We start from the raw sequence: 23,834 nt of genomic DNA, 5'->3' as shown, positions 1-23,834 counted from the left end.
CAGATGGGTATCTTTGGCTAGGACCTATAGATAGCTTTGGCTAGGGGAGTATAATTTTGCAGAAAAACTAAAAGCCTGAATACTGAGGCTGTAAACCTGTCTTTATTCTAAATTTGTGACCCATGACCGAACTAAAGCCATCATATCGGGCAACTGAACCAGTTCCATCTCAGTTGTTTGAAAAAGCTAATGCAACTAAGATAAATCAAATTGCAAATACTGAATTCCTCAAATGAACAAATGTGCTGAATGTTGGGCTATATATAGTTATGAAAATTCAAGTGGGAAATTAAGGTATCTGATAATCGGTTCTGAGGAAATCCTTAGGAAGATCTGTGTTCATGTAGCAGAGAATGGTAAAGATCTACAAACTAATGAAAAGAACTATAAATCGGTGTAACTGATGTTAGATGGGGAAAGTAACTAGTCCATGCTTGCAAGCAGAGCAAAGTAATTCATGATGGGACAACCAGCTTTGATTGCTAATATATTACAGGGGTATTGAGTAGGGGGTGTGCATTTGTTCCCTACGAATTGGTAATCCGCATCGTATAGGGCCATATTCGTTGTATTCTTGGGGAAGCGAAACGTATCGCGATTCCCCATGAATACAACGAATCTTCGCCGAATTATTCGGCCATCTAAAGGAGCCAATTTAAACAAACCCCCCCCACCCTCCTGACCCCCCACCCCAAGACTTACCAAAACTCCCTGATGGTCCAGCGGGGGGTCTGGGAACCATCTCCTGCACTCACACCCTCGGCTGCCGGTATTCAAAATGGCGCCGATAGCCTTTGACCTACTATGTCACAGGGGCTGTCCAATGGCACCGGTAGTTGTGTGTGTGTGTGGGGGGGGTTGTAGTTAATTTAATTTTAGCCGGGAAACGAATGAGAATTAACGTATAAATGTATCGGGGGGCCCCCCCTTGCCAAATGCAATGTATCTGCCCCCCGACGAATATGAATCCCGAATGCAACGTATGGCGTCCCTCTGCACATCCCTAGTATTGAGAACCTAAAACTGCATCGGGATTTGCGCCTGACAGAAGAGAACTTGTAACATAAATATCTTTCTCTTTGATCTGTTTAGAATTACAGTGCTTGTGCTTTCCAGAGCAAATAGTCAAGTACTGTTCTTAGAGGCTAAATATATATAATTTTCTTGCACTCATATTCTGCTTCATCAAATCAAAAGGTACGCTTCAAGTGGAGTACAATCCATGGAGTAAGATATAAAAGCAACACCCAAAAATAAACATAAGAAATCAAGCAAATAATCCAAACACCTCCCCAACCAATCTTATAGAGTCACATAGGGGTAGATTTTCAAAGGGTTACGCGCATAACCCTGAAAACCTGCCCCTGCGTGCGCCGAGCCTATTTTGCATAGGCTCGGCAGCACGAGCAAGCCCCGGGACGCGCGTATGTCCCGGAGCTTTGAAAAAGGGGCGGGGGTCTGGGGGCGGTCCCGAGTGATCCGGCACAGCGGCCGCGCATGTTATAAAATCGGGTGTACGTTTGTGCGCGCCGGGTAGCGCGCACAAATGTATCCCGCGCGCGCTGTTTTAAAAATCTGCCCCATAATTACATTGGTTGAAGTGACCATTATGTTCTATATTACATCTGTTTCTTTTACCACTGGAATACATTTTTCTAACCTTTTCTTTACCTTTCTTCACCTAGGTGATACTGCCATATTCCATTGAAAAAATCCAAAATGCCTGAAAATACTTCATCAGGTATGTTTGGCAAAGCATTGAACATATAGATCAGTAAGCTGAGCCATCGTGCGGCTTTGAGGATGCTGATGTATGTGGTTTTTTTGTTCACAGGGGTGTCTACATTAGATAAACATCAGGTGCTGCAGGTTGTCGATCGACTGCAAAGGAAACTAAGAGAGAAAGGGGACACTTCCCAGAATGAGAACCTGAATATTTTGCGAGAGACCCTCAGAAGTCCACTGTTTAACCAGATCCTAACTGTTCAGCAGTCCATCAGACAATTAAAAGAACAAGTGAGTGGAGTGAAAGTGATTTTTGCTTGCAGTTTTAACAAGTGGATAGTTAAATATTATTTGAAGGAAACCATCACAATAACAATAAATATCATCCGTCGTGATACTGAATGTGCAATGTGAATTTACAAATATTCCATCTGTCTTGCAAAGCATTTTACCAAAATAGCCTTGGATGGGATTTGATACAGTTTGTTTTGAGGTACGTATTGGTAGCCGTGATGTATCTCTTGTTAACCAATAGCAATGCAGGAAACGAGTATACAGTGGACCCTAGAGTTATGACCGGCTTGACTTACGACCAAGTTGTCCGGTTTTGAGTTACGAACAGATTTCGAGTTACAACCAAAATCTTTTCAGAGAGAGACTAGCCATAATGCCCTCATACTAGGTAGGTATTTATACCCCTATATGAGGCCCACCTAGTTACTCGAGGTGAGATGTAGGTATTAGTGTAGGGGTTAGGGGCCGCTTTGACATGCAGAGTGAGACGTATGAACAGAACAGTGCACTCTTGTGAAGATTTGATGACCTTTGGAGTGAGGAAACTCACACAAAGATGAGATTTGTGCAGTGTTCGCTCAATCTAGCTTGATGTTACCCAGGTAGAGAGTCCATATGCAGATATCGTAAAGGAACTGGTGGAGGAGGTGAAATTGCTTCTGGTAGGCTAGGCACATTTTATAATTTTTTGGTGAGTACACTAGGAAATTATTGGTGTTTCTGGTAATTACAGACATTATACAACCTTTTTTAATTATGAAAATGTTAGGTAAGATGTGCTTTGGGAGGTTCGGAACACATTATGGGTATTTCCATTATTTCCTATGGAAAAAATAGTCTTGACTTACAACCAACTTGAGTTACAACCAGCCCTCTGGAACCAATTGAGTTCGTAAGTCAAGGGTCCACTGTACTCATTTTAACAACTTATCTATCATATTTGTATCCAGAAGACAATTTTTATTGTAGGTCATGTTTGAAATAGCAATAAAATATGACATTACAAGCTCCATGTTTATCCTTTGGGTAGAAATTTCTCTGTAAAATATCTTGGCTGGAGAGCATTACTGCCTTATGTAATACAGAACAGTTTTCTTTTTCCTTATCCTCTTACTAGATCAGGCCTTACACATGAGAATTCTCCCCTTCACAGTTTCTGGAGACCAAGGACCCACCTTCTTTTCCCTTGTGACATCACGTCCAGCTATAAGGAAGGTGTGGGCTGAGGTGAGGCAGTTGACGGTAGCCGCGGTCTTCAGCAGCTGTAGATTAGGGCTCCCAGGGCCCTAGTTAGGCCTAGGCCTTGTTGTGCCTACTGGCCCCTGGGGTATCGGTCCCTGGGGATGGATTCCCCAGTAGAAGGCTGCAACCATAGTGGGGGGGAGAACTCTTCTCTCTTCTCTCTTTTCCTGTTGAACTTGCCTTTGGGTTTGGATCCCAATAAAATAAATTTAAAAAAAGGCCTAGGGATTGAAGTGCTTGAGGATGGACATCCTCCTCCCTGCCAACTACTCCCTTGTCTTTGCCTTTGGCAAGGCAGGATCAGGAACCAACGCAGGCTCAATGAGGCTCCCGGTAATGGTGAGTAGAGCTGGGTCGATGGGGGGTGCAAGTGGCTTGACCTGCATTTAGGGGCGGGCTAGCATGCAAACAGGGAAGGAAAGTTGCAGTAGAATTTTTCAACACATCTCCTTCCCATGCTCTTGGCAAGGCTGCCTCCCGCAATTAGAAATAAAAAAGCAAAGCAACCAGGCTTCAGGGGAAAGCGGTGCTGCGGTGTGCGATCTGCAGCTCCAGAAGGCTCCTGAAAGTTGTGGGGTCTCTCTTCCCCAGTCTGCGATAAGGAAATCTAGCTGGCAGAACAGGAGCGTGCCGGTGCTGGAACAGCCTCTCAGGAGGAGCAGGATGAATCCGCAGAAATTTTAGGAGCCAACTTGGGTCTGCATGAGGCAGAAAACATCCAGATCCCATGCACTGATGACCTCTGCACTGTCCTCAGACTCATCGGGAAGGAGCTGGGGGTTGCTTCCAGCTTGGCTGGAGGTAGACATAGCTCCACAGGAGCTGCAACAAGAAACTCCCATGGCTCTATATGGAGTTTGCTCACCCAATTTTATTCTTCTTATACACCAGGCATTCTGCGCTAAGTAGAAGTTTGACATAGACCCTCTTTTAGCCATGCCAGGCGCATCCCACTTTTGGGACTAGTAATGAATTAATGGCTTGCTACACTGAAATAGTTCAGGTACCCGGCCTAAAGCAAGCCAAGAAAGTGCAGAGAAGCATCTTACCAAAATCAGGTAATATATACAGACTTTAGAGCTATCTTTAAAGGATTCTAAGGCAATAGTTAAAGGCTTCAGGCTCCACCAGGCAAACCCTTACTAAGGAATGTCGTGAAGTATACGTTTCAGGGGAAGAATCTGAGCATACTACCCTTCTAGATTTCCTAGAGAAAAGGGAATGTTCTTCGCAGGAAGAAGAATCCTTGATATGGTGAGACTATTCCATAGAGACGAACTGCCAGCCCTGGTTTCTAATGTAATGGCCATTCTTAAAATTTCAGAGGCCACAGTTGGGGGACCAAATGAAAGGAGATCCAGTCCTGCAGGAGGATTTGGAGGCCCCTGAAGGGCCAGTCCATTACATCTAAGCCTTAAAAAGCTTGATATTAACAGACTGGGACTCCCCCAGGGAGGTTTAAAAGGGAAGTAGAATCATAAGCAAGATAAGATAAAAATCTTCTCAGAATTCCCAGGGTGGAAGTCCTGGTCTCAGTGGTTACCCACAAATCGATTCCAGCTGATGGAAGGACGGCTTTGAAGGACTCTCAAGATAGGAAAATTGAGGTTATCTTTAAAAAGCCTTTTCTACTAAATGCCATACCTCTTCAGGTCACCATATATGGGAGTTAAGTAGCTCGAGTTCGCCGGACCCAACAACTCCCAGAAAGTGAAGAGTCAGGTGTAGCTTTCTGGCAGATGCTATGTATGACCTCAACCAAATGGCTTCTTGGGCAGTTGCCTCAGGGGTGGCAGCTAGGAGGCTCCTCTGGCTCTGCAACTGGACAGTGGATTCTTCATCCCAGCCTCGCCGTTATAAGTTGCCATTTAGAGGAGGCCTGCTATTTAGAGAATAATTGGAAAAACTAATCAAGGACCTAGGAGAATCCAAGCTTTGGAGGAAGGCAAAGCTTGGCCAGGCACTTGTGGCTCAAGACGCCAGCGCTTCAGTGAGTTCACCTCAACTAAATATACATCCCCTACAGAATACCAATAATAAGACTCATTCCTGCTGGTGCAGGTGCAAGTCTCCTGTCTCTGTGATATTCAGCAGTCTGTCCCATGATACCACCAGTAGGTTGATACCTCTTGGCGTTTTTCACAGAGAGGATGTGCATAACAGCAGACCGATGGGTCCTTAGACATTCAAAGGGTTTATGCCCCAGAATTGACTGCCCCGGTTCCCAGAGTCTTTATGGTTTCTCCATGCTCCTTGAGTACCAAGTGGGAAGCAATAAAGGCTACCTTAGGTTATAAAACCTTCAAGCCATAGTCCTGGTCCTTTCTCGGGAACAAGGGCAGGGCAACTTCATTTATTTAATAGTCACAAAGAAGGATGGGTCCTTTGTCCTGGACCTGAGAGGTGTCATCAAGAACCTGCACTTACGGATGGGAACGCTTCTCTCCACGCTTTCCACATGTCAGGAAGGATGCATTTCTGATATCCCTGGACCTGGCAGAAGTGTATTTTCACATCCTGATTTTGAGTACCTATTAGAAGCTTCTTCACTTCTGTATATTAGGCAAATATTTCCAATTTCAAAACCTCCCTTTCAGCCTTGTGTATGTTTCAAGAACTTTCACCAAGGTGATGGTGGTAGTGACAGTGGCACTGTGGAAACAGAGCATAATGGTCCATCCCTGCCTGAACAACTAGCTTATCAGGACCAGCACGCCACAGAGAGTGTGGTATAGCTTATGGAGCCACTGGGATGGATAGTGAACTATTCAAAGAGCAGCCTTAATCCCTCCCAGTCCCTCTGATTTCTAGGTGCCCTGTTCAGTGTAACAGAAGGAAGGGTCACTAACTCCAAAAAGGGTATCCAAACTGATAGTTTAAGTACAATGCTTCCGGGTCCAAAATGCACCCAGAATATGGGACTACCTTCATCTTTTAGGGCTGATGACAGCAGCTTTAAATCTAGTTCCATGGTTCAGAGCACATAAGTGCCCATTGCAGCAGTCCTTTCTGACCCAGTGGTCCCCTGAGTCAAGAGAATATCGCTTCCTGATAACCTCAATGGTATAAAAAGGCTTGGGGGTGGTAGTCAGAACCCTACAATCTTTTAAAGGGCACAGACTTGGACCATCCTTGGATCACTGTAACCATGAATACCAGTATAGTCAGCTAGAAAGCCCATTGCCTAGGGTAGGTGACTCCTGGCCAATGGTCAAAGAGTCGGCATGGTCTAAAACAGGCTAGAGACAAGGGCCATAAGATGGGTCCTTTTCCATTTCCTTCTCTTTTCTTGGTAAGAGGGAAGGTGTAAGGATAGTGGACCCTTGTGCTGCGACGTGGTTGATACAGCCTAGTATGCGAACCTACTAGGTCCATATCGGCAGCTGGTGAACACATCCTGGTTGGGACTAGACTGGAGCTTCACCTATACCAGCTCCATTCCCCACGGGTTGAGCCTTTGGGTTCCAGGGGTCGGCAGAACTTAAGCAAGGGTCCCAAAGGGAAAGAGAGAGGTCTGGAGCAAGACCAACTTCTGAATAGGCAGTGGTGAAGCAATTAGCCAGAAGTTGAGAGGCAGGTGGCAAACAGGGCATAGACAGAATTCATTGCTGAGGTCAGAGGCAGGTGGCAGGCAAGGGGGGAAATCCGTGTCCAAGGCAGAGGTCAGTACTGAATAGACTGGAGAAGGACCGGGATAAGGAAAGCCAAGGACAGCAACTGGACTGGGTAAGACAGTCTGGACAAGGTAAGGCAGGATCAGGAACAAACGTAGGAACAACATACACTGCAGCCGAGCAGGGAGACCTGTTGCTGAGGCAATCCTGCGAAGTATGGCTAGGCCTTGTATAGCCAGCCATGTGATGTCATCACTATGTGCTGGTAGCCGGTTTTCCAGATGCAGAGACTTTATAAGTTGCAGCTCCGCGCATGCATGTAGGGGAGCTCAGGGAGCAGTGTTGCAGATGGCGTCATTGCAGTGTTCCTGCCTTTTTGGAGTCAGTCAGCATTCTGGGGTGAGTACTGCTGGTTGAGGGATGACCCTTGCAACAGGGAAACATTACAGAAGGCGTTAAGAATATTGTCAGACAATGCTATGGAAGAAGCATAATGTATCTGAATGTAATCCACTTTGAAGTGTTAAAAAGCGGAATATAAATCCAAATTAAAAAAATAAATAAACATGTAAACAAGCAAGGGGGTACCTGCATCCATACCCTAGTAATAGAAGCAGGCATGCTCTTCTGGTGGGCAGAGCAGAACTTACATCTTCTTTCAGCCTCTCACATTGTGGGAATCGAGAATGTCTAAGCCAATTTCTTAAGAAGAAACAGGCTAGATCCTGGGGAATGGCAACTTGGTCAAGAAGCCTTCCAGATGATTGTACAACAATGGGGCATCCATCAATGGACTTAATGGGAATGGTGACCTGGGCCAACACCAAGTTACACAGGTTCTTCAGTCGATGGAAGGAACTAGGGTCCAGCGAGAGAGATTCCCTGATAAAACCATGGCCTGTGGTCGGTCTCCTTTATGTGTTACTACTCTGGTTTCTCATAGGCAAGACAGTATTCTTGGGTGTAATTTGGACTGGTCAAGCAGGACCCAAGCAAAGGAAATTAACAGGTAAGATTAAATTTCACCTTCCTTATTCTCCTGCTAGATCAGTCCTTACACAAACTATTCTTAGACAGTGCTGTTCTAAGGATGCTCGATCCGAAGGTTGCTTCTGCCTTGGCCACTGAGCAAGGTAACTACTATCCACATTCACTCCTGGATGTGGAAGAGAGTATTCACCACCTATTTCGATCAGTCCAAGAAGCCTTTGGTGCTGTTTCATGTACCTCCTCGTCCTCCATTTGGACTAGACATATGGCATGGCTTTGAGCAAGTAGCATCCTTGAGGAAGTCCACAAAAAACTGGTGGGCCTCCCCTGCTTGGAGGACAATCTATTTGGGAAAAAGCTCTGAAAGATAGTTGCTCAGATAAATTACCAAAATGTGGCAATGCAGTTGCTCTCGACGGTTCCTGAATTGCCCTTCACAGTGAGATGTCACTTCTACCCATACAAACGACCATTTTTCCACAGATCTTCAGAGGGATAGCCATTTTAGTTTGGTACGGCAAAAATGACACGAGGCAGGTGCACCTTCATCAGATGCAACAGATGAAGTGGAGTCCTCCAAAAGCTCATGCCTCAATAAATTGGATAGTCTGTAAGGTACCACCTGCCTCCTATCATTCATACTTCCACAGGAGGCCTTACAAGTTTTTTCAGTAGTACCATCTGCTGCCACCTCCAGCCCATGATCAAATGCCATTTCCGGCCAGGCCTCGATAAAGAGAACACCATCAGCTGAAAACCACACAACAGGCCCAGACCAAACCTGGGCCTAGGTTTTGATCCCTCATGGTAGTGGAATCTTTGTCACCAGGGAATATCAAGTCTTTCCATACCTGGATGATTAGCTAATCACAGCAAAATTACAAGATGAAGTGCTCTACTCTCTGAACTCTATCATAGATCTTCTACACTGCTTAAGTTTTCTGCTCAATTTTGAAAAATCTAACATGGCGTCCACTCGAGAGACAAATTCATCGAGGCTTGGATAAATTCACTACAGGAAAGAGCATTCCTGCCTCCTGACTGAGCGAATATCATGATGTCGCTCATCCACAGTCTCCATACTCATAAGCCAGAAAGCTCCTTATAGTGCTTGGTCATATAGCATTGGCCATTTATGTGGTCCTGCTAATCCATCTTCATATCCACTATTTCCAGTGGGGGTCTATGTACTCAATGGGATCAACTATCTTGACCGGTTTTGTCTCCAGTGCAAATCACAGTGACTGTGAAATGGGAAGTAGTGGCTATACCTCTGAGTTTTCAAGGATGGAGCCCCTCTTCTCTTGCTCTCCTATCAAGTGTTACTGGTGACAAATGCCTCCACCAAAGGATGGGGCATCCGACCAGGACTCTTCAAGCACAAGGCATCTGGACTCTTCAAGATAGCCACTTTGAAATCGAATCAGTCTACTAGAATTGAGAGCAATCAGATACGCTATATCAACGTTTGCACATCATCTTCAGGGGAAGAGCATCCTGATCAAGCTAAACTAGGTTGCCATATTTTATGTTAAGCAAGGAGGATTATGGCCTCTCTGCCAGGAAGCCCTAAAAATCTGAAATTGGACAGAAAGAAATTGAACTACTTTCCAGGCCACCTATCTGCTGGGCATCTCCAGTATGCTGGCAGATTGTCTCAGCAGAGTATTTCAAACACACTAGCAATCTCTACAACAATCAGTGGCTGACGAACTCTTCAGTTTATGGGGTCTACTATCAGTGAACCTTTTTGTATCACAGCAGAACACAAAACTAAATCAATTTTGCTCAATTCTGCCAAGTGATCACAGTCTAGCTCAAGATGCTTTCCTCCGATTGGGGATAAAGCCTTATGTACACTTTTCCACTGTTCCTGCTTATCACCAGAAGAATGCAGAAGGTTCTTCAGGACCATGTTTGGCTGATTCTCATAGCCCTGACTTGGCCCAGTCGGGTTTGGTATGCATATCTCATACGACGTTCCATCAATCCTCCCATACATGAGGGAGATGGGGTGTTGTACCATCCCAACCTTTCCGTTCTCAACCTCACTGCTTGGATGTTGAGCACTCGGTGATCATTGATCTCCACTTACGCATAGAGGTAGTGGACATACCAGTCTCATCTACAAAACCTTCAACTAGAAGAAATTATGCCTTCAAATGGAGTAGGTACTCTAAATGGTGTCAACAAATGCTTTGGACCCATTTTCTTGCAACCCCTAAGCATCTGTTAAAATACTTGTTTCAACTTTCTTACCCAGGTCTCACCCCCTCTTCAGAACAAGTGCACCTTGGTGCTATAGAGGCCTTTTCACGATTTTGTGGTGTAAGTCAGATCCAGCAAGCAGGAAAGGAAGCCATTCTGTGGCACCTCTTCAGGAAAGTCAGATCATACCTTCTGTACTTAAGCAGTGCTTGGCAGGAAGTGCAGGAAGCTTTCCTGCAACTGCTTTTGGGTGGAGGGGTTCAGTCAGAGGGGGGGGGGGGTCTTTCATGGCACCTCAGGCTCTATTTCCAGGCAGGCAGTGGCTCTGGGGCAGGTGGCAGTGGTACCTTCGGAAGAGCAGATAAGAAGAATCAAAGAAAATTATGCTGCAGGCAGGAAGAAGCCACGCAGTTTTTTTTTAAGATGAGAGAATCAAATGTTCCCCTGTGGAGGTGCATGCTTCCTTGTTTCCTCTGGCACTTAGGCACCCATGTTTTTGGAGCCCTGCTCCAGTCTCTTCAACTCAATCTTTCTCTCCTATCCAGCGTGCAGCAGCGGCCTCTCTGCTCGGCAGAAGCCTGGGCTGTAATAGCCTTTTTCCTCAGCATCCTACCCCTAGCTTTATCCTGCTCAGAATTCCCTAAAGCAGTGGTTCCCAAAGGGGTCCTAGGGGAACCCCAGCCAGACAAGGTTTCAGGAGATCCACAGTGAATTTGCTTCCAGTGCATGCAAATTTTATCTCGTGCATTTTCATTGTGGATCTCCTGAAAGCCTGGCCGGCTCTAAAGGTTGCTTGCGTTTTTAGTGTTGCTTGTGAGTGAGATTATCACGGGATGCTAATGATACATCAGGTTTCTTGTGTCCAGCAGAAAGCTGTTGACTTAGTATCCTCGTTGCTTTTTGTTAGAAGTGAGTCCATTTTGAAGAGGCCCAGCTAATAGGGATTCAGACCTTTCACTTTCTTGTTCGCCGAAAGATTTCAGATTGCGTAATCAGACTGACTCGTGCTTTTCTGATGAATGAAATCTGAATGTATGGCCATGTAAAAGGTTTAAGTTATACCCTGGGGAAATCACTTTTTTAAAAAAACTTAATTATATTGTCAAGGGGTAAATGGTATGTTTATGATAGCACGATGCACCCTATTCATTTTAACAAAGCTGCCTCTTTGGCTGTGTTAAAGCTTCAGTATATACCATTAAGCTGCATGGTTTAATATATTAAAACAGTTTTGGAGGTCTGCTGCTCTAATCGTACTTTTCTCTAGCAGAATCTGCTTCAAGAAGGCATTTGTTTCTGAAGAACTACCTCCTTGCCTGGCATATTGAAGTCTGCAATTCCCAGTTGACCACTCGTACATTTGTAGCTTGACTAGCTCTTGTGTGAATTGAATTGCACTTCTTGACAGTAATAGCTGTACATTCTACCCCAAATGTGTTGAACCATCATGCTGGTAATAACTTGTTTATATTTATGCCTTGGTGCATGAAATGCTACGTCTTGAATTCAGTCCTTTTATGTTAGTTATGTGCTTACACAGTATTTGCTGCAATGTTTGGGTTTTTATAAATCAAATCTATTTGGTAGTTAAATTGTTCTTCCCTTCTGCCTTATTCTACAGCTGAAGCGCATGCCTGCAGATCATTCAGCAGAATTTGATTTCTCTAAGAAAGGGCTGTTGGTCTTCAATGCTGATCACTCTCAGATCAAAAGGAATGGGAATTCTTACGGCACTTTTGATAGATCTGTTCCATCCAGAGTACTGCTTCCAAAACTGAGAGATGATGAATTTGGAAAAGTCATTCAACAGATGGCAGAGGTAAAACAATTGAAATCCAGACTTCCATACGTTGTTATATGCAGTAATGCAACACTTCCATATATCCAGCATGGATCTTTATGGTTGAGGTACTAACGTCGATGCTGTATGTCTCTGGGATATTTAAGTATTTTATTTATTTACAAATATTTATAAGCTACTAATCCAAAATATTTGATCACAGTGGAGAACAAAATATCATCCGTAATACAATAAAATACACAGATGTGAAACATAGTAATAAAAGTATAAAACAAAATAGTGATACTAAAACACCCAAGCCTGGCATCTAAGATTGTGTTTTATCTTATAACGCTACCCAATTGCTTGCTGAAAAACGAAGACTTTAACCCTTTTTCTGAAAGACAATGTGCTTGTAAGCACAGATCTAGGGCCTCATTCATTAAGGACCTGATTTTCAAAAGCATTTACATGCTTAAAACTGGGTTTTACTTTACCAGCGAAAATAGGCTTTTGAAAATTGTTACAATAGTTTGCTACATTAACATGTCTAATTCCTTTGAAAACTCACCTGTATGGCTTTTTTCCCATTTCTGTGACTATGGGGAACTGGCAGGGCAGTGTCTCTCCCGTCTGTGCTAATCTGGGGACCTAACTTGGAGAGTACACTGAAACAGTTCCTTCTCCCTCAAAACCAAGTCTGTACTGCCACAGTAGACCCTGGGATAGCTCCCTTCTTTTGTGCCTAAAGGGTTTTCCAATCCAGACATCCTCTGGGGGAGGTGCTGTATAGAATGGTGCGTCCTCTTGCTGCTGTCTAACCAAGGGCTGGGAACTAGGGCCATCTAGTGGAGACTCCATAGACTACAGTTATATAGCATATCATCTTCTTTCACACTCAGGAATACCAAGTCAGCATTCAGGGAACTGAGAATACAAGTCAATCCAAAGACAGTGTTGGTAGATGCAGGTATTCCTTCAGTCTAACATGCTCTGATTTGCACAAGTAAAGTGGCATATTAAGTCAGTAAACTGAACTTCCTTCTAAGGGTCTTATTCAATAAAGATGGCACAAAATGGGTAAAAATCTACTAGATGTATCCATATGTTTTATTGTTAAATGTCCTTTCACATATGCTTAGTGAATAAAAAAAAGTTATGCTTTTAAAATTTGATTTTTTTAAAGGATTAATATACTGCAGCCATTTTTTTAGGCCTTTGAAGATCATCTTCATTTAGCGTTAAAGGCTGGGCTGTGGCATCGATAGAGAAAAATGTGCATTCATATTTTTTTTTTTATTCAAATTGCCACAGCTTTAAAATCACCTTTTGGGATGACCTAGCTCAGAATTGTTGTTTCATTAAACTTAATTTATTTTCGCCAATAGCACAAACCACCCATTACAGCCCCCCTCCCCAAAACAAACCATTGAGAAAATGATATCGCGTTGAAGCATTGGAGATGGAAGAATAAGATGAGAGAAGATTTTGTCCTGGCCAAGCATGAATGGAGGTGGCTGAATATTTTGCCGTTCTTACCAGATTGCCTTTGTAAATATCAAGATTCTTTGTCTCTATAAACTTGTTTTTCAGCTGTGCTTGGATTTCAGAAGTTTAGTTTGCAGAGTTCCCTTCTTTTTTTTTTTTTTTTTTTGGGCCATTCCCTTATCCCCTCTTCCTCCCCTTCTTCAGTGAATTTATCGGATTTAATGCTTGCGGGACCTTTACAGAAAGGCTGCTCTAACATCTAATTAACAAAAACCCACCTGAAACATTAGATTCTTTACCTAATCAAATTCACTCCTCTCTTGTCTTCCTAGAAAGCAGTTTTGTGTGTGGAAAACGGCAATCTTGTTTTTGTAAACATGCCTGCAAATTACAACGCATAGTAATACGTATTTATATTGTAGCAAGGTTGTTTGTGCGTCAGGTGTTGCAAAATGTCTCTAGCCGCGCTTGCACGCAGGCTCATTCCCTTCGCAGTTTTCATCCGACTTTGCATCTCGTCTCCCAACTTAATATTTTGCTTGAGAATGGAAGTGTGAGAATAAACTGGTGAATTCCCCGAGGTTCACAGGCAGCAGCGCACGGAGCTCGCTGGTGCCCCCTCGTTCCCTTCTTCACTGGAAGTAATGAAGTGAGAGATCCTCTGCCGAATTTAATTTATTCTGAAAGGCGCTGAGTTTGTTCATTCTAACAGGAAATAAATCTCCCCCCCCTCGCAGGTTTCACTACAGCAGATTAAGCGCGTTGGCAGAAACCTAACAAACTAAAGGAATCAATACTTTTTTTTTTTCCATTAGGGGAGGCAAATTGAATATATAGATATCGAAAAGCCTTCTGTAGGAGGCCTTGGATTTAGTGTGGTTGCACTCAAGAATGTAAACCTGGGAGAAGCTGGTATATTTATAAAGGAAGTTCAACCAGGCGGCATAGCAGAGAGGTGAGACATTTTATCATTGTTTCTTTTCAGAATCAAAATATTTATTGCTCTGGATTTTTCTTTTCTACAAATAGTTCCTGGGGTTTTTTTTGCTCAGCTGAGGCCTCAGCTTGGTACTTTTCTAATGCAGCAAAAAAAAAAAATATATGAAAGGTTACCATTTGCTCTGCATGTCTTGTCTTGTGTGCACTCACCCATATCATTTTTTTTTTTTTTTTTAACTTTCCTGTTGTGATAGATGGATGCTTAGTTTCAGCTTAGGGAAGTCAGCTGATTTAATTGTATTTCTCTTCAAAGTGGAATTCAGCAAAACTAGTTTTCGGTTTCTGAATCCCTGCAGAGGGTAATGTGACTACTGCGCTTGCCCACTTAGACCAGGGATGGTGCGCTCCAGTTCTTGAGTGCCACAAACAGGCCAGGTTTTCAGGATATCTACAGTGAATATGCATGAGATATATTTGCATGCTCTTCCTCCATTGTATGTAATCTATCTCATGCATATTCATTGTAGGAATGCTGAAATCCTGGCCTGTTTATGGCACTCGAGGACTGGAGTTCGCCATCCTTGACTTAGACACATTGAGTAAAGATCAACAACCAAGTTACAAGTGATTCATTTTTATTTGACTGATGTTAGACCTGTAACAGTTGTCGGTAACTAAACATAATTTGTACGCTGTCCTTCCTGTGTGGGTAACTGTCATGGCACAGTTTGCAGCTTTGTTCATTTTTTCTTTCTCTTTGAAGCTTGCTTCTGACCAGTTTTTGCTTTAGATGGTATGACTGTCAAAAAGTTTGAATTGGAGGAGCAGGGAATATTTCTTTTCGCAATTCATCGTCTTTTAGCAATGGCTGTGGATCTCAAATGATTTTTCTGGCTCAGCGTTGTTTGCAAAACTTTACAGAGAGGTTTGTGAATCTGAGAAATGTACTGAAGGTTTATTGAATTAGTTTGACACTCTGTTAAGAAAAAACCCCTCATCCTTCTCTCCTATCCCCTCCCAAGTTGCTGCTGTCTCTCTCTCTCCTCTGCTCCCTTCTGCTGACGGTCTCTCTCTTCCCCCTTTTCATTCATGCCTTAGCTCATCCCTCCTCTCCCTTTCTTCCAGTCAGACGCTGTCTTCTCCTCCCCCCCCCCCCCTCCTTCCGTGTTTTTTTCTGCACTCTGCCCCCACCTCTTCCACGTCCATGGTGCTGTTGATTACCTAACTCCCAGCCTTGCTTGCTTTCTGCGCCCCCCCACCCCTTGTGACACCATTGATTACCACCTCATCCCTCCCACTCCCCTCGTGAATACTCTTGTGTGTCCGGTTCCCTCTCCCAACCCATGGGCACTACCGGTCCATCCTCTGACGTCTCGCTTATCCCCCCCCCCCCCCCCCAAGCTTCTGCTACTGCCAAGCTTTATGTCACCCCGCAGCCCATGGCACTTCCGAGCACTCCCCTGCATTGCTGTCTCCTTCGCTCCCATCTTGGGGAGGATCCCATGGTTACGCTGAAGTGTCTATCCAGGTCTTTTTGGATATGACTTTACTGTTTAGAATGAACTTTTTTTTTTATATGTGAAGGATGGAAACTGGAGCTGTGAAGAGGGTTATAACTGTCAGAGTTTTTGCAAAAAAAAAAAAAAAAATGTTTGTACGTGACTGTTGTTGATTTTAGGTTGTTGTGTCCAGAAAATGTATCTTTTCAGGTAGGTAGCATATTTTGAATGTGGTTGAAGGATGAAATATATTAAGCAGTCTGTACAGTTGTTCAAGATCCCATCCTTGACATACAGGTCTCATAACTCTGTTAGCTGATTACCCGCATCACCTTTTTTCTCCTTAAAATTCCTTACATATTACATTGCATTGTATTACACTTTCAATTCATATGCTGCCCTCCTCCAAAATAGACAGAGTGGCTTGCAACGTAACAAAAATAACAATCAAAATACATAAAGACAGAAAATACAATAGCATATATTGAAATACAAACCGTGTGCTCGGCATCCCCCTCTACACCCCCTGCTGTGCCCCGTGTGTGGTGGGCTCAGACTCGGAAGTCGGAGCTGATGATGCCTGAGCAGCAAATCCGCAGTCTCGCTCCACTTCCTGTAATGACTGGAAAGGCACCCCCCCATCCATTCTAGATCCTTCAGAACCTCTACCTCCCATCCTTTTACCATAAAGCTCTTCGCCACTTCTGAAAGAGTTCTAGAAGCTGTGTGGATCCTGAAGAAAACGAGTGTCCGTAGATTGTGGGAAGAGGAGGTCTGTGTGGGCTTGATAGCTCATGTACTTCAGTCTCTCTTGCTGGACTTTTAAAGGATATTGCAATCTACACAGAGCTCTGAAAAACAATGTGGATAGATCCAGTTTGCACATTCAGATATTATCTTTAGCACACTGTGCGCTCTCCACACCCATCCCATGTTCCACCCAGGATATACCAATCTAAAGAATGATGGCCGAGATGTTTGTATTTATTTAGATTTAGCTCGGTGCATGTTGGATTCAGATACAGTAGGGGAGTTCCCTGTCCTCAGAGGGTTTGCAATCTAAGCAGGCTATTTTATTAAAGGGTTTCTCCCATTCTATGTCTATGGGAAAAATACTTAGTATATAAGGCCTCAAGTTTCAACCTGAGGCAATGGAGGGTGAAGTGACTTTGTCTAAGGTCACAAAGGGGCAGATTTTAAAATGTACGCTCGATTTTATAACATGTGCGCGCAGCCACTCGCGCACATGGGTCGGCGTGCGCAAGGGAGCGCACACTAGTGCACCTTGCACGCGCCGAGCCCTCGGGGAGACCAGCTGGCTTTCCCCGATCCCTCCCCCCCCCCACCCTCCAGCCCGAAAAAACAAACAAACCCCGTACCTTTGTTTCGGAAGTTACGCCTGCCGGCCGAGTGCTGTGCTGACGCATGATCCCCTGGCTGCTGTGCCGGAGTCCTCGGCCACGCCCCCGCCCCGCCCCCTGTCCGCCCATTCAGAAAAGCCCCGGGACATACGTGCGCCGCTGGGCCTTTTAAAAATAGGCCTGGCGCGCGTAACCCCCCCCCCCTACGCGCATAAGGTTATCTGCCCCCCCCCAGGGTATCAGCAGGATTTGAGCCTTGGCTGTAGGTGCCTGCTCTGAAGGTGTTTGTGCACCTGCAATATTGAGCAAAATGTTTTCAGTCTGTGTTGAGTTTCGCACCTCTGGTCATTTTGAAAAGTTGGCTCCTATGACCTTGGCTTCCGTGGTGCTCATTCTGCTGCTGTGGGATGGGTGTCGGTGAAGTTTTACCGAAACGTTGTTTGGGAGTGCTTTATTCAGAAGTTACCATGGGGAGCCCAAAAGGCCCTGTGTGAAAGCTTTAAACATTTCTGAATGACACGACTATTGGATTTTGCTAAATCAGAGGCCAGAAGAGGCCACAGAATTGTGTAGTGATCTATTTTCCTGATTAGTTTTGTAGGCATTGAGTCTTGGAGAGATTCAGTTTCTTTAAAGTGGTTCTGGTGTATTTTGTTTGTGCATTGGCTTTTTTTTTTTGTTTGGGTTTTTTTTTTTTTTTTTAGTGTTGCAAATCTTTTTGGTCACAGGGTTTGTTTTGTGTTTGGCATTGTGCATCATTTTTATTTTATTTATTTTTAAATTCTTATATACCGACGTTCCTGTATAAAATACAGATCACACCGGTTTACATTGAAAAACAGAACAGTCACTTGGGTGCGATACAAGGAACATATAAAGCAGTCGCATGGGAAAGATACATCATACTTTATAATAAGACTAAGAAACACTGTATAAAAAGATCTCACCTATAACTTTAATTTCCATAAATCTATTCAGTGAGGGAAGCTGGTTTTAAAAAAGAACATACATTTATCGTACATTTCTTGCTTGAGCATATATTCATATGCATTGTCTTCTGTGTAAATACGAGCTGAACCTACTCATGGTTAAAGTTTAATACTTCTGACTTGGGAGATGCCATGACCCTTCATCTGCAACTACCTGGTATTTTTTCCCCTTTTCCAAAGCCCTCCCAATGCTCTCAACTCAGCCATCACTGTGACATTCTTCAGTGAGGAGCTACAAACAGTGGCTCCCTCCCGAAGCTGGCTAATTTTGGTCCCCTGAGTCTCGCCAGTACACACTGCCTCCACAGCAGCCCTGGCCATCTCAGGGAGCAGAGTCCTGGCCTTGGGGATTGAACCCAGGTCCTGTGGTGCCATTTCAATGTAAAGGCTTTTGCTTTTTTTTTTTTTTTAATCATATTCAGAGATGGAAGATTAAAGGAAAGTGACCACATCCTGGCCATTAATCACACACCACTGGATCAGAATATTTCCCATCAGCAGGCTATTGCTTTGCTTCAGCAGTCTGCAGGATTCGTACATTTGGTTGTTGCCAGGGATCAAGCGCCCAGAAACAATAGAGCTGCCAACAGCCTGCCAGGTGATACAGCACACGAAACTGTAAGTTCTGAAGCCTACGGCATTGACTTTTGCAGCATGTAAGATGATTTTCGACTATGTAGTCAACCTGATAGATATGTGATTCGCCTTACTTCATGGGATCCTTTGTCCTTTTCAGAATATTCAGCAAAAAACACCACCACCTTCAAAAAGGATCATCATGAAAACTAGAGACCATCAAATAATGTAAAACTTTCACAGCCTCCACAATGTCGTCTGCTATTTACAGTTATCATCACTGGTCTCTCCACTTGCTTTTTTCTCTGTTCTATAATTGTAACTAAAATGTTATTTGAAACGGTGTACACTTACCTTGTCAAGTCTCGTTATTGGCAAAGCTGGTTACTCCTATAACCCTTAATATATATCCTGACGCTGATCAGCATTTTGAGAAATCTTCTCTGCATTCGGGGTACTTGCTTTTCGACTGCTCAGGATCCTTATTTCTGATTTCTCAAAATGCTGTTCAGAATTGGGCTATATGTTAAGGGTCATACGAGTAACCGGTTTATCAATAATGAGACGAGACACAATAAGTGTAACACTGTTTTATATAACATATTTTAGTTGCAATAATTATAAAAAAAGAATGCAAAGATACCAGTGATAATTGCCTCTCACAGTAGACGACATTGTGGAGGCTGTGAAAGTTTTACATTGTTTGTTTGATGGTCTCTAATTTTCACGTGGTGATCCTCTGTTACAGTGGTGACGTTTTTTGTTGGTTTTCTACAGCCCACCATTGTGATTTTTATGTGCTAGCCTCCATAAAATAAGACACACACATCTATTTTGGGTTTGGAAATTAAATTATTGCTATTTCCAGTATCTGATGTCTAATTATATTTAAATTATTATTTTTTATTGTGGTTACAAAAAAATATTTGTCAAGATAACATTTAGACCAAGGGTTCTCCACTGGGCTGCTCCTCAAATTTAGTCTTGTTCTTAGATCATATCTGTGCAAATATATCCTACGCATATTCTTTGTGGACAGGCCAGGTTTTCAGAATATCTGTAGCTATCAGGGACTGGATATGAGAATCCCTGGAATATACTGTCAGGCTAATTATTATGCCAAAACGTTTGTATCAGAACAAATGTTTTCTTTTCTGTAGCATGCTTATTTCCACCTCTACTAACTTTTATCCAGGAAATCTTGAAAGATTTTAGTGTGTATTCAGTATTGCAGATTGCTCTAACAAGCTTTATATAAGCTAAACTATATGTGTAGGGACACTGAAAAAGTACTATTTCCTTCTAGATGCAAAAAACAAAATTCCACTTGCAGTCTACTTCTAAATTATATTTCTGACTTTAGCAGCATATAATCTGTTCGTTTGTGGCTAAGTGAAAAGAAGAACTACAGAAATGGATAGGGCAATTTTACTGTCTCACTTCAGATGAATCTGTACTGATGTATACTATGTTGTAAAATGGCTTAATCTGTGAGCAACATGATGAAAATGTGATTCACTCTCTTGGAATGTATACTTTCACAACATATCCAGTATGCTGCATTCTATTTTTTTAATTATTTAAGGGAGTTACCATTTCCTAATCTCCCTCAAGACATGAGGGTGGATTTCTTTAGTGTCCTCCCTCCAGTTATTGAGTCAAATTTGATCATGTTGTGATCACTATTGCCAAGAGGCTCCAACACTTACCTCTCGCACCAAATCTTATGTGACAAACAATGTGACAAGGCGATAGATAAAGCCAGAAGAATGCTGGGCTGCATAGAGAGAGGAATATCTAGTAAGAGAGAAGAAGTGATGATCCCCTTGTTCAGGGCCTTGGTGAGGTCTCACCTGGAGTACTGTGCTCAGTTCTGGAGACCTCCATCCTGTCTCTGTCCGAAGGGACAGAGACAGGATAGAGGCGGTCCAAAGAAGGGCAACCAGAAAGGTGAATGGTCTTCATCGAATGCCTTATGAGGAGAGACTGAAGAATCTAAATATGTACACCCTGGAGGAAAGGAGGAGCAGGGGTGATATGATACAGACCTTCAGATACTTGAAAGATTTTAATGATCCAAAGTCAACGACAAACCTTTTCCATTACAAAAAAATCAGCAGAACCAGAGGTCACGATTTAAAACTCCAGGGAGGAAGACTCAGAACCAATGTCAGGAAGTATTTCTTCACGGAGATGATGGTGGATGCCTGGAATGCCCTTCTGGAGGAAGTGGTGAAGACTAAAACTGTGAAGGATTTCAAAGGGGCGTGGGATAAACACTGTGGATCCATAAAATCTCGAGGATGTGAATGAAGAGAAGAGGCATGGGGTGGCTTGCGGGAATGACGGCTACTTCCTGGTGATTAATACCCTTATTCAATAAACATACGCATGTTAATGCGACTCCAACACTGCTCTATGCTTCAACGGCAAGAGGAAATGTGGGACAAAGGATTTGCATTCACAAATAAGCGTGGGAGTAGCTTGCTTGTTGCGGCAGTTACTACCCCGAATCAGTTAGGCCTGATACTTCACTTTGAATACATATAAAGCGCAGCTCACTGCTTCAATGGCAGGGGGGAGGGGGAATGAAGAAAAGAGGATTTATATTAAGACAACCAACAAGGACTAAATTCTACAGGCTGGGTAAACAAATAAGTGTAGGAGTAGCTTGCTTATTGCAGTGGTTACCACCCCTAACCAATTAGGCTTGATACTTTACTTTTATGCAGCTCCAGCACTGCTCTCTACATCAATGGCAGGGGTGGAAGGAAAATTAGAACCAAAAAGTTACCAATAAGGGCCCTGACCTCCGTGGTCAGAGTAACAGATAAGTATGAGAAAAATAACTGTGAAAGCTTGCTGGGCAGACTGGATGGGCCGTGTGATCTTCTTCTGCCGTCACTTCTATGTTTCTATGTTTTCTATATATGTTACACTAAGGACTATGCCTAAAATAGTTTCCCCTCTTGTTGATTCTTGAGGGGTAACTGCTTTAGACCTAGTCCTTAGTGGAACACAGGATTTGGTTCAAGAGGTAACAGTGTTGGAGCCTCTTGGCGATAGTAATCACAACATGATCAAATTTGAATCAATAACTGGAGGGAGGACACTAAAGAAATCTGCTGCGACAGCATTTAACTTTCAAAAAAAGGTAACTGTGTGGAAAATGGTTAGGAAAAAACTGATAGCTGCAATTGCAAAGGTTAAGAGTGTAGATTAGGCATGAACATTGTTTAAAAATACCATCTTGGAAGCCCAGACCAGATGTATTCCACGCATTAGAAAAAGTGGAAAGAAGGCTAAACGACTACCGGCATGGTTAAAAGGTGAGATGAGAGAGGCTATAATAGCTAAAAGAACATCCTTCAAGAAATGGAAAAGGGATCTGAATAAAGAAAACAGGAAATGGCATAAGCACTGGCAGGTTAGATGCAAATCTTTGATAAGGAAGGCATAGCGACTGTGAAGGAGTGGCCTTACTTACCTCTCCTTAACTTGTGCTGGACCAGGCTAGATGCCTGGTCCATCTTAAATCCCATAGAGGGAGAGTGCACTATGGGCGGGACCCTGCTGGGCAGATTAAAAGGCAGCCCAGCTAGGCTCAGGGTGCTCCCCATGTTTCCAGGAGTAGGTCCTCCTGAACCTCTCTCAAAAGTTGTGTTGTAAGATTACTGCAAAGGTAGGCAGTTATTGTTGCTATTATTTGCTGATAATGTTAATAAAAGTTGAAATTGAATGAAAAAAGGCTGGTGTCAGCATGGTGTCTGCTCCAGTCCACAAGATTTTGCTAAGTCACCCTCACAGATGGTGTGAGAAGTAGGATTTGAACCCATGCCTCTGGGGAACACTGTGAAAGAAAGTTTATTGTGTGTGTGTATGGCCTGCCAAAAAGTTTGGAGGCAAAGTAGTGCTCTTAGAAGTGTGCACAAGAGCATAGAAGTAAAACGGAAAAGAAACAAAATATATGTAACCCTGCCTAAATAATGGGGCTGGAACAGAAGAAAAGTGCTGCTAAGATGCAGAGCACTGAAACTTTAAAGCTTGCTGGCCCAAAGAAAAGCACTCAAGAAAAAAAAAGTGGAATTACCTTTAAAACATAGATTGATCTGTGGGGCCTGGAGGGAAGTCCGGTTTAGGTTTACAGCAGGCAAAGAAGGCAATATCTGCCTGGAGTTAGGGCTCATACTTGGTGAAGTTAGTGCTGGAAAAACAGGAGTTTGTTTTTCTTTTCTTTTTTTATCTTTATGCAAAAGAAAAAAATAATGGTACAGAGAAGCTGTGCAGAAATAAGGCATGGTCCCTACAGAGACTGAAGCTACCAGTGTGTGTGGAGGTGTTTGTATGCGCACAAGGTGTGGCCTCCAGCAGCAAGCTTTGGCTCTACACTAAGCGCCAGTGGAAGCATGACTGAAAGGAATATGCAAGCATTGATTCAGAGCCTCCTGGAAGGGCAGAAGCAGCTGCAGGAAAGTATCCTGAAAAAACAAACTCCTGGGAGAAAATGAAAACAGACTGGGCAATTTATAACTGCCAGTATGTCTAAAGTTAAACCAGGACTGGACTCAGTTCAGCTGGAAGCAGTGAGAGCACAACAGCTAACCAATTCACCTGTCTGCTCTACCCTTAAAAGGGACATGCTTTGGGACAAGAGAGTGCCATGAGGAACCAGTTGGTCTGGCAAGCACTCTGGGCACAGGTTACTGTCTATCTGACAGAAATAAAGATGGAAGCAGAGGCTTCACAGCAGCTGACAGTCACCTGACTGCAGCTCAACCTTTCAGAGGGATTCAACTCCAGAGAGAGCTGAAAGCAGTAAAGGGGTGGAAGCCAAAACAGACCTGAGTTGCAAGAACAGCTCGGAAACAGGGTAAATGAACTTGTAGTGACTGAGTTGGAGATACCAGAAAGCTCATGGTGGAGCTTCATTGCCTGGCCGTGAGAAGACAACACTGACTGCCCAGAAAAGGGCAATACAGAATGGCTTCCTGGATGCAGTACTGATTGACCTGTGGGAGGTGCTTCAGAGGAGCCAGATGAAGGTGTTGCAGCGAGACCCAAGAGAAGGCGCTGTAGAGTGCCCAGATGCAACCACTGCAGAAGGACCAGAGTGAGGCACTGCAGATAGC

The 23,834-nt window shown here is 43.5% G+C and overlaps 1 protein-coding gene across 4 annotated transcripts in view; it reads left to right on the top strand.

The window, feature by feature from the left end:
- The window catches only part of PATJ (PATJ crumbs cell polarity complex component), a 288,430-nt gene that overhangs the window by 3,101 nt on the left and 261,495 nt on the right, over positions 1 to 23,834 (top strand). For all 4 annotated transcript variants that reach the window (XM_029618990.1, XM_029618989.1, XM_029618987.1 and 1 more), the window contains exons 2-6: positions 1,686 to 1,741; positions 1,835 to 2,016; positions 11,695 to 11,892; positions 14,157 to 14,296; positions 18,552 to 18,747. In XM_029618990.1, the coding sequence (XP_029474850.1) occupies positions 1,720 to 1,741; positions 1,835 to 2,016; positions 11,695 to 11,892; positions 14,157 to 14,296; positions 18,552 to 18,747 (738 nt within the window). In that variant the 5' untranslated portion in view covers positions 1,686 to 1,719. The remainder of the gene's footprint in view (positions 1 to 1,685; positions 1,742 to 1,834; positions 2,017 to 11,694; positions 11,893 to 14,156; positions 14,297 to 18,551; positions 18,748 to 23,834) is intronic.

Source organism: Rhinatrema bivittatum, chromosome 10, assembly GCF_901001135.1.
Source record: "Rhinatrema bivittatum chromosome 10, aRhiBiv1.1, whole genome shotgun sequence".
Taxonomy (NCBI): Eukaryota; Metazoa; Chordata; class Amphibia; order Gymnophiona; family Rhinatrematidae; genus Rhinatrema; species Rhinatrema bivittatum.
The sequence above is the reverse complement of the archived record's forward strand: the minus strand, read 5'-3'. Positions and strand labels throughout refer to the sequence as shown.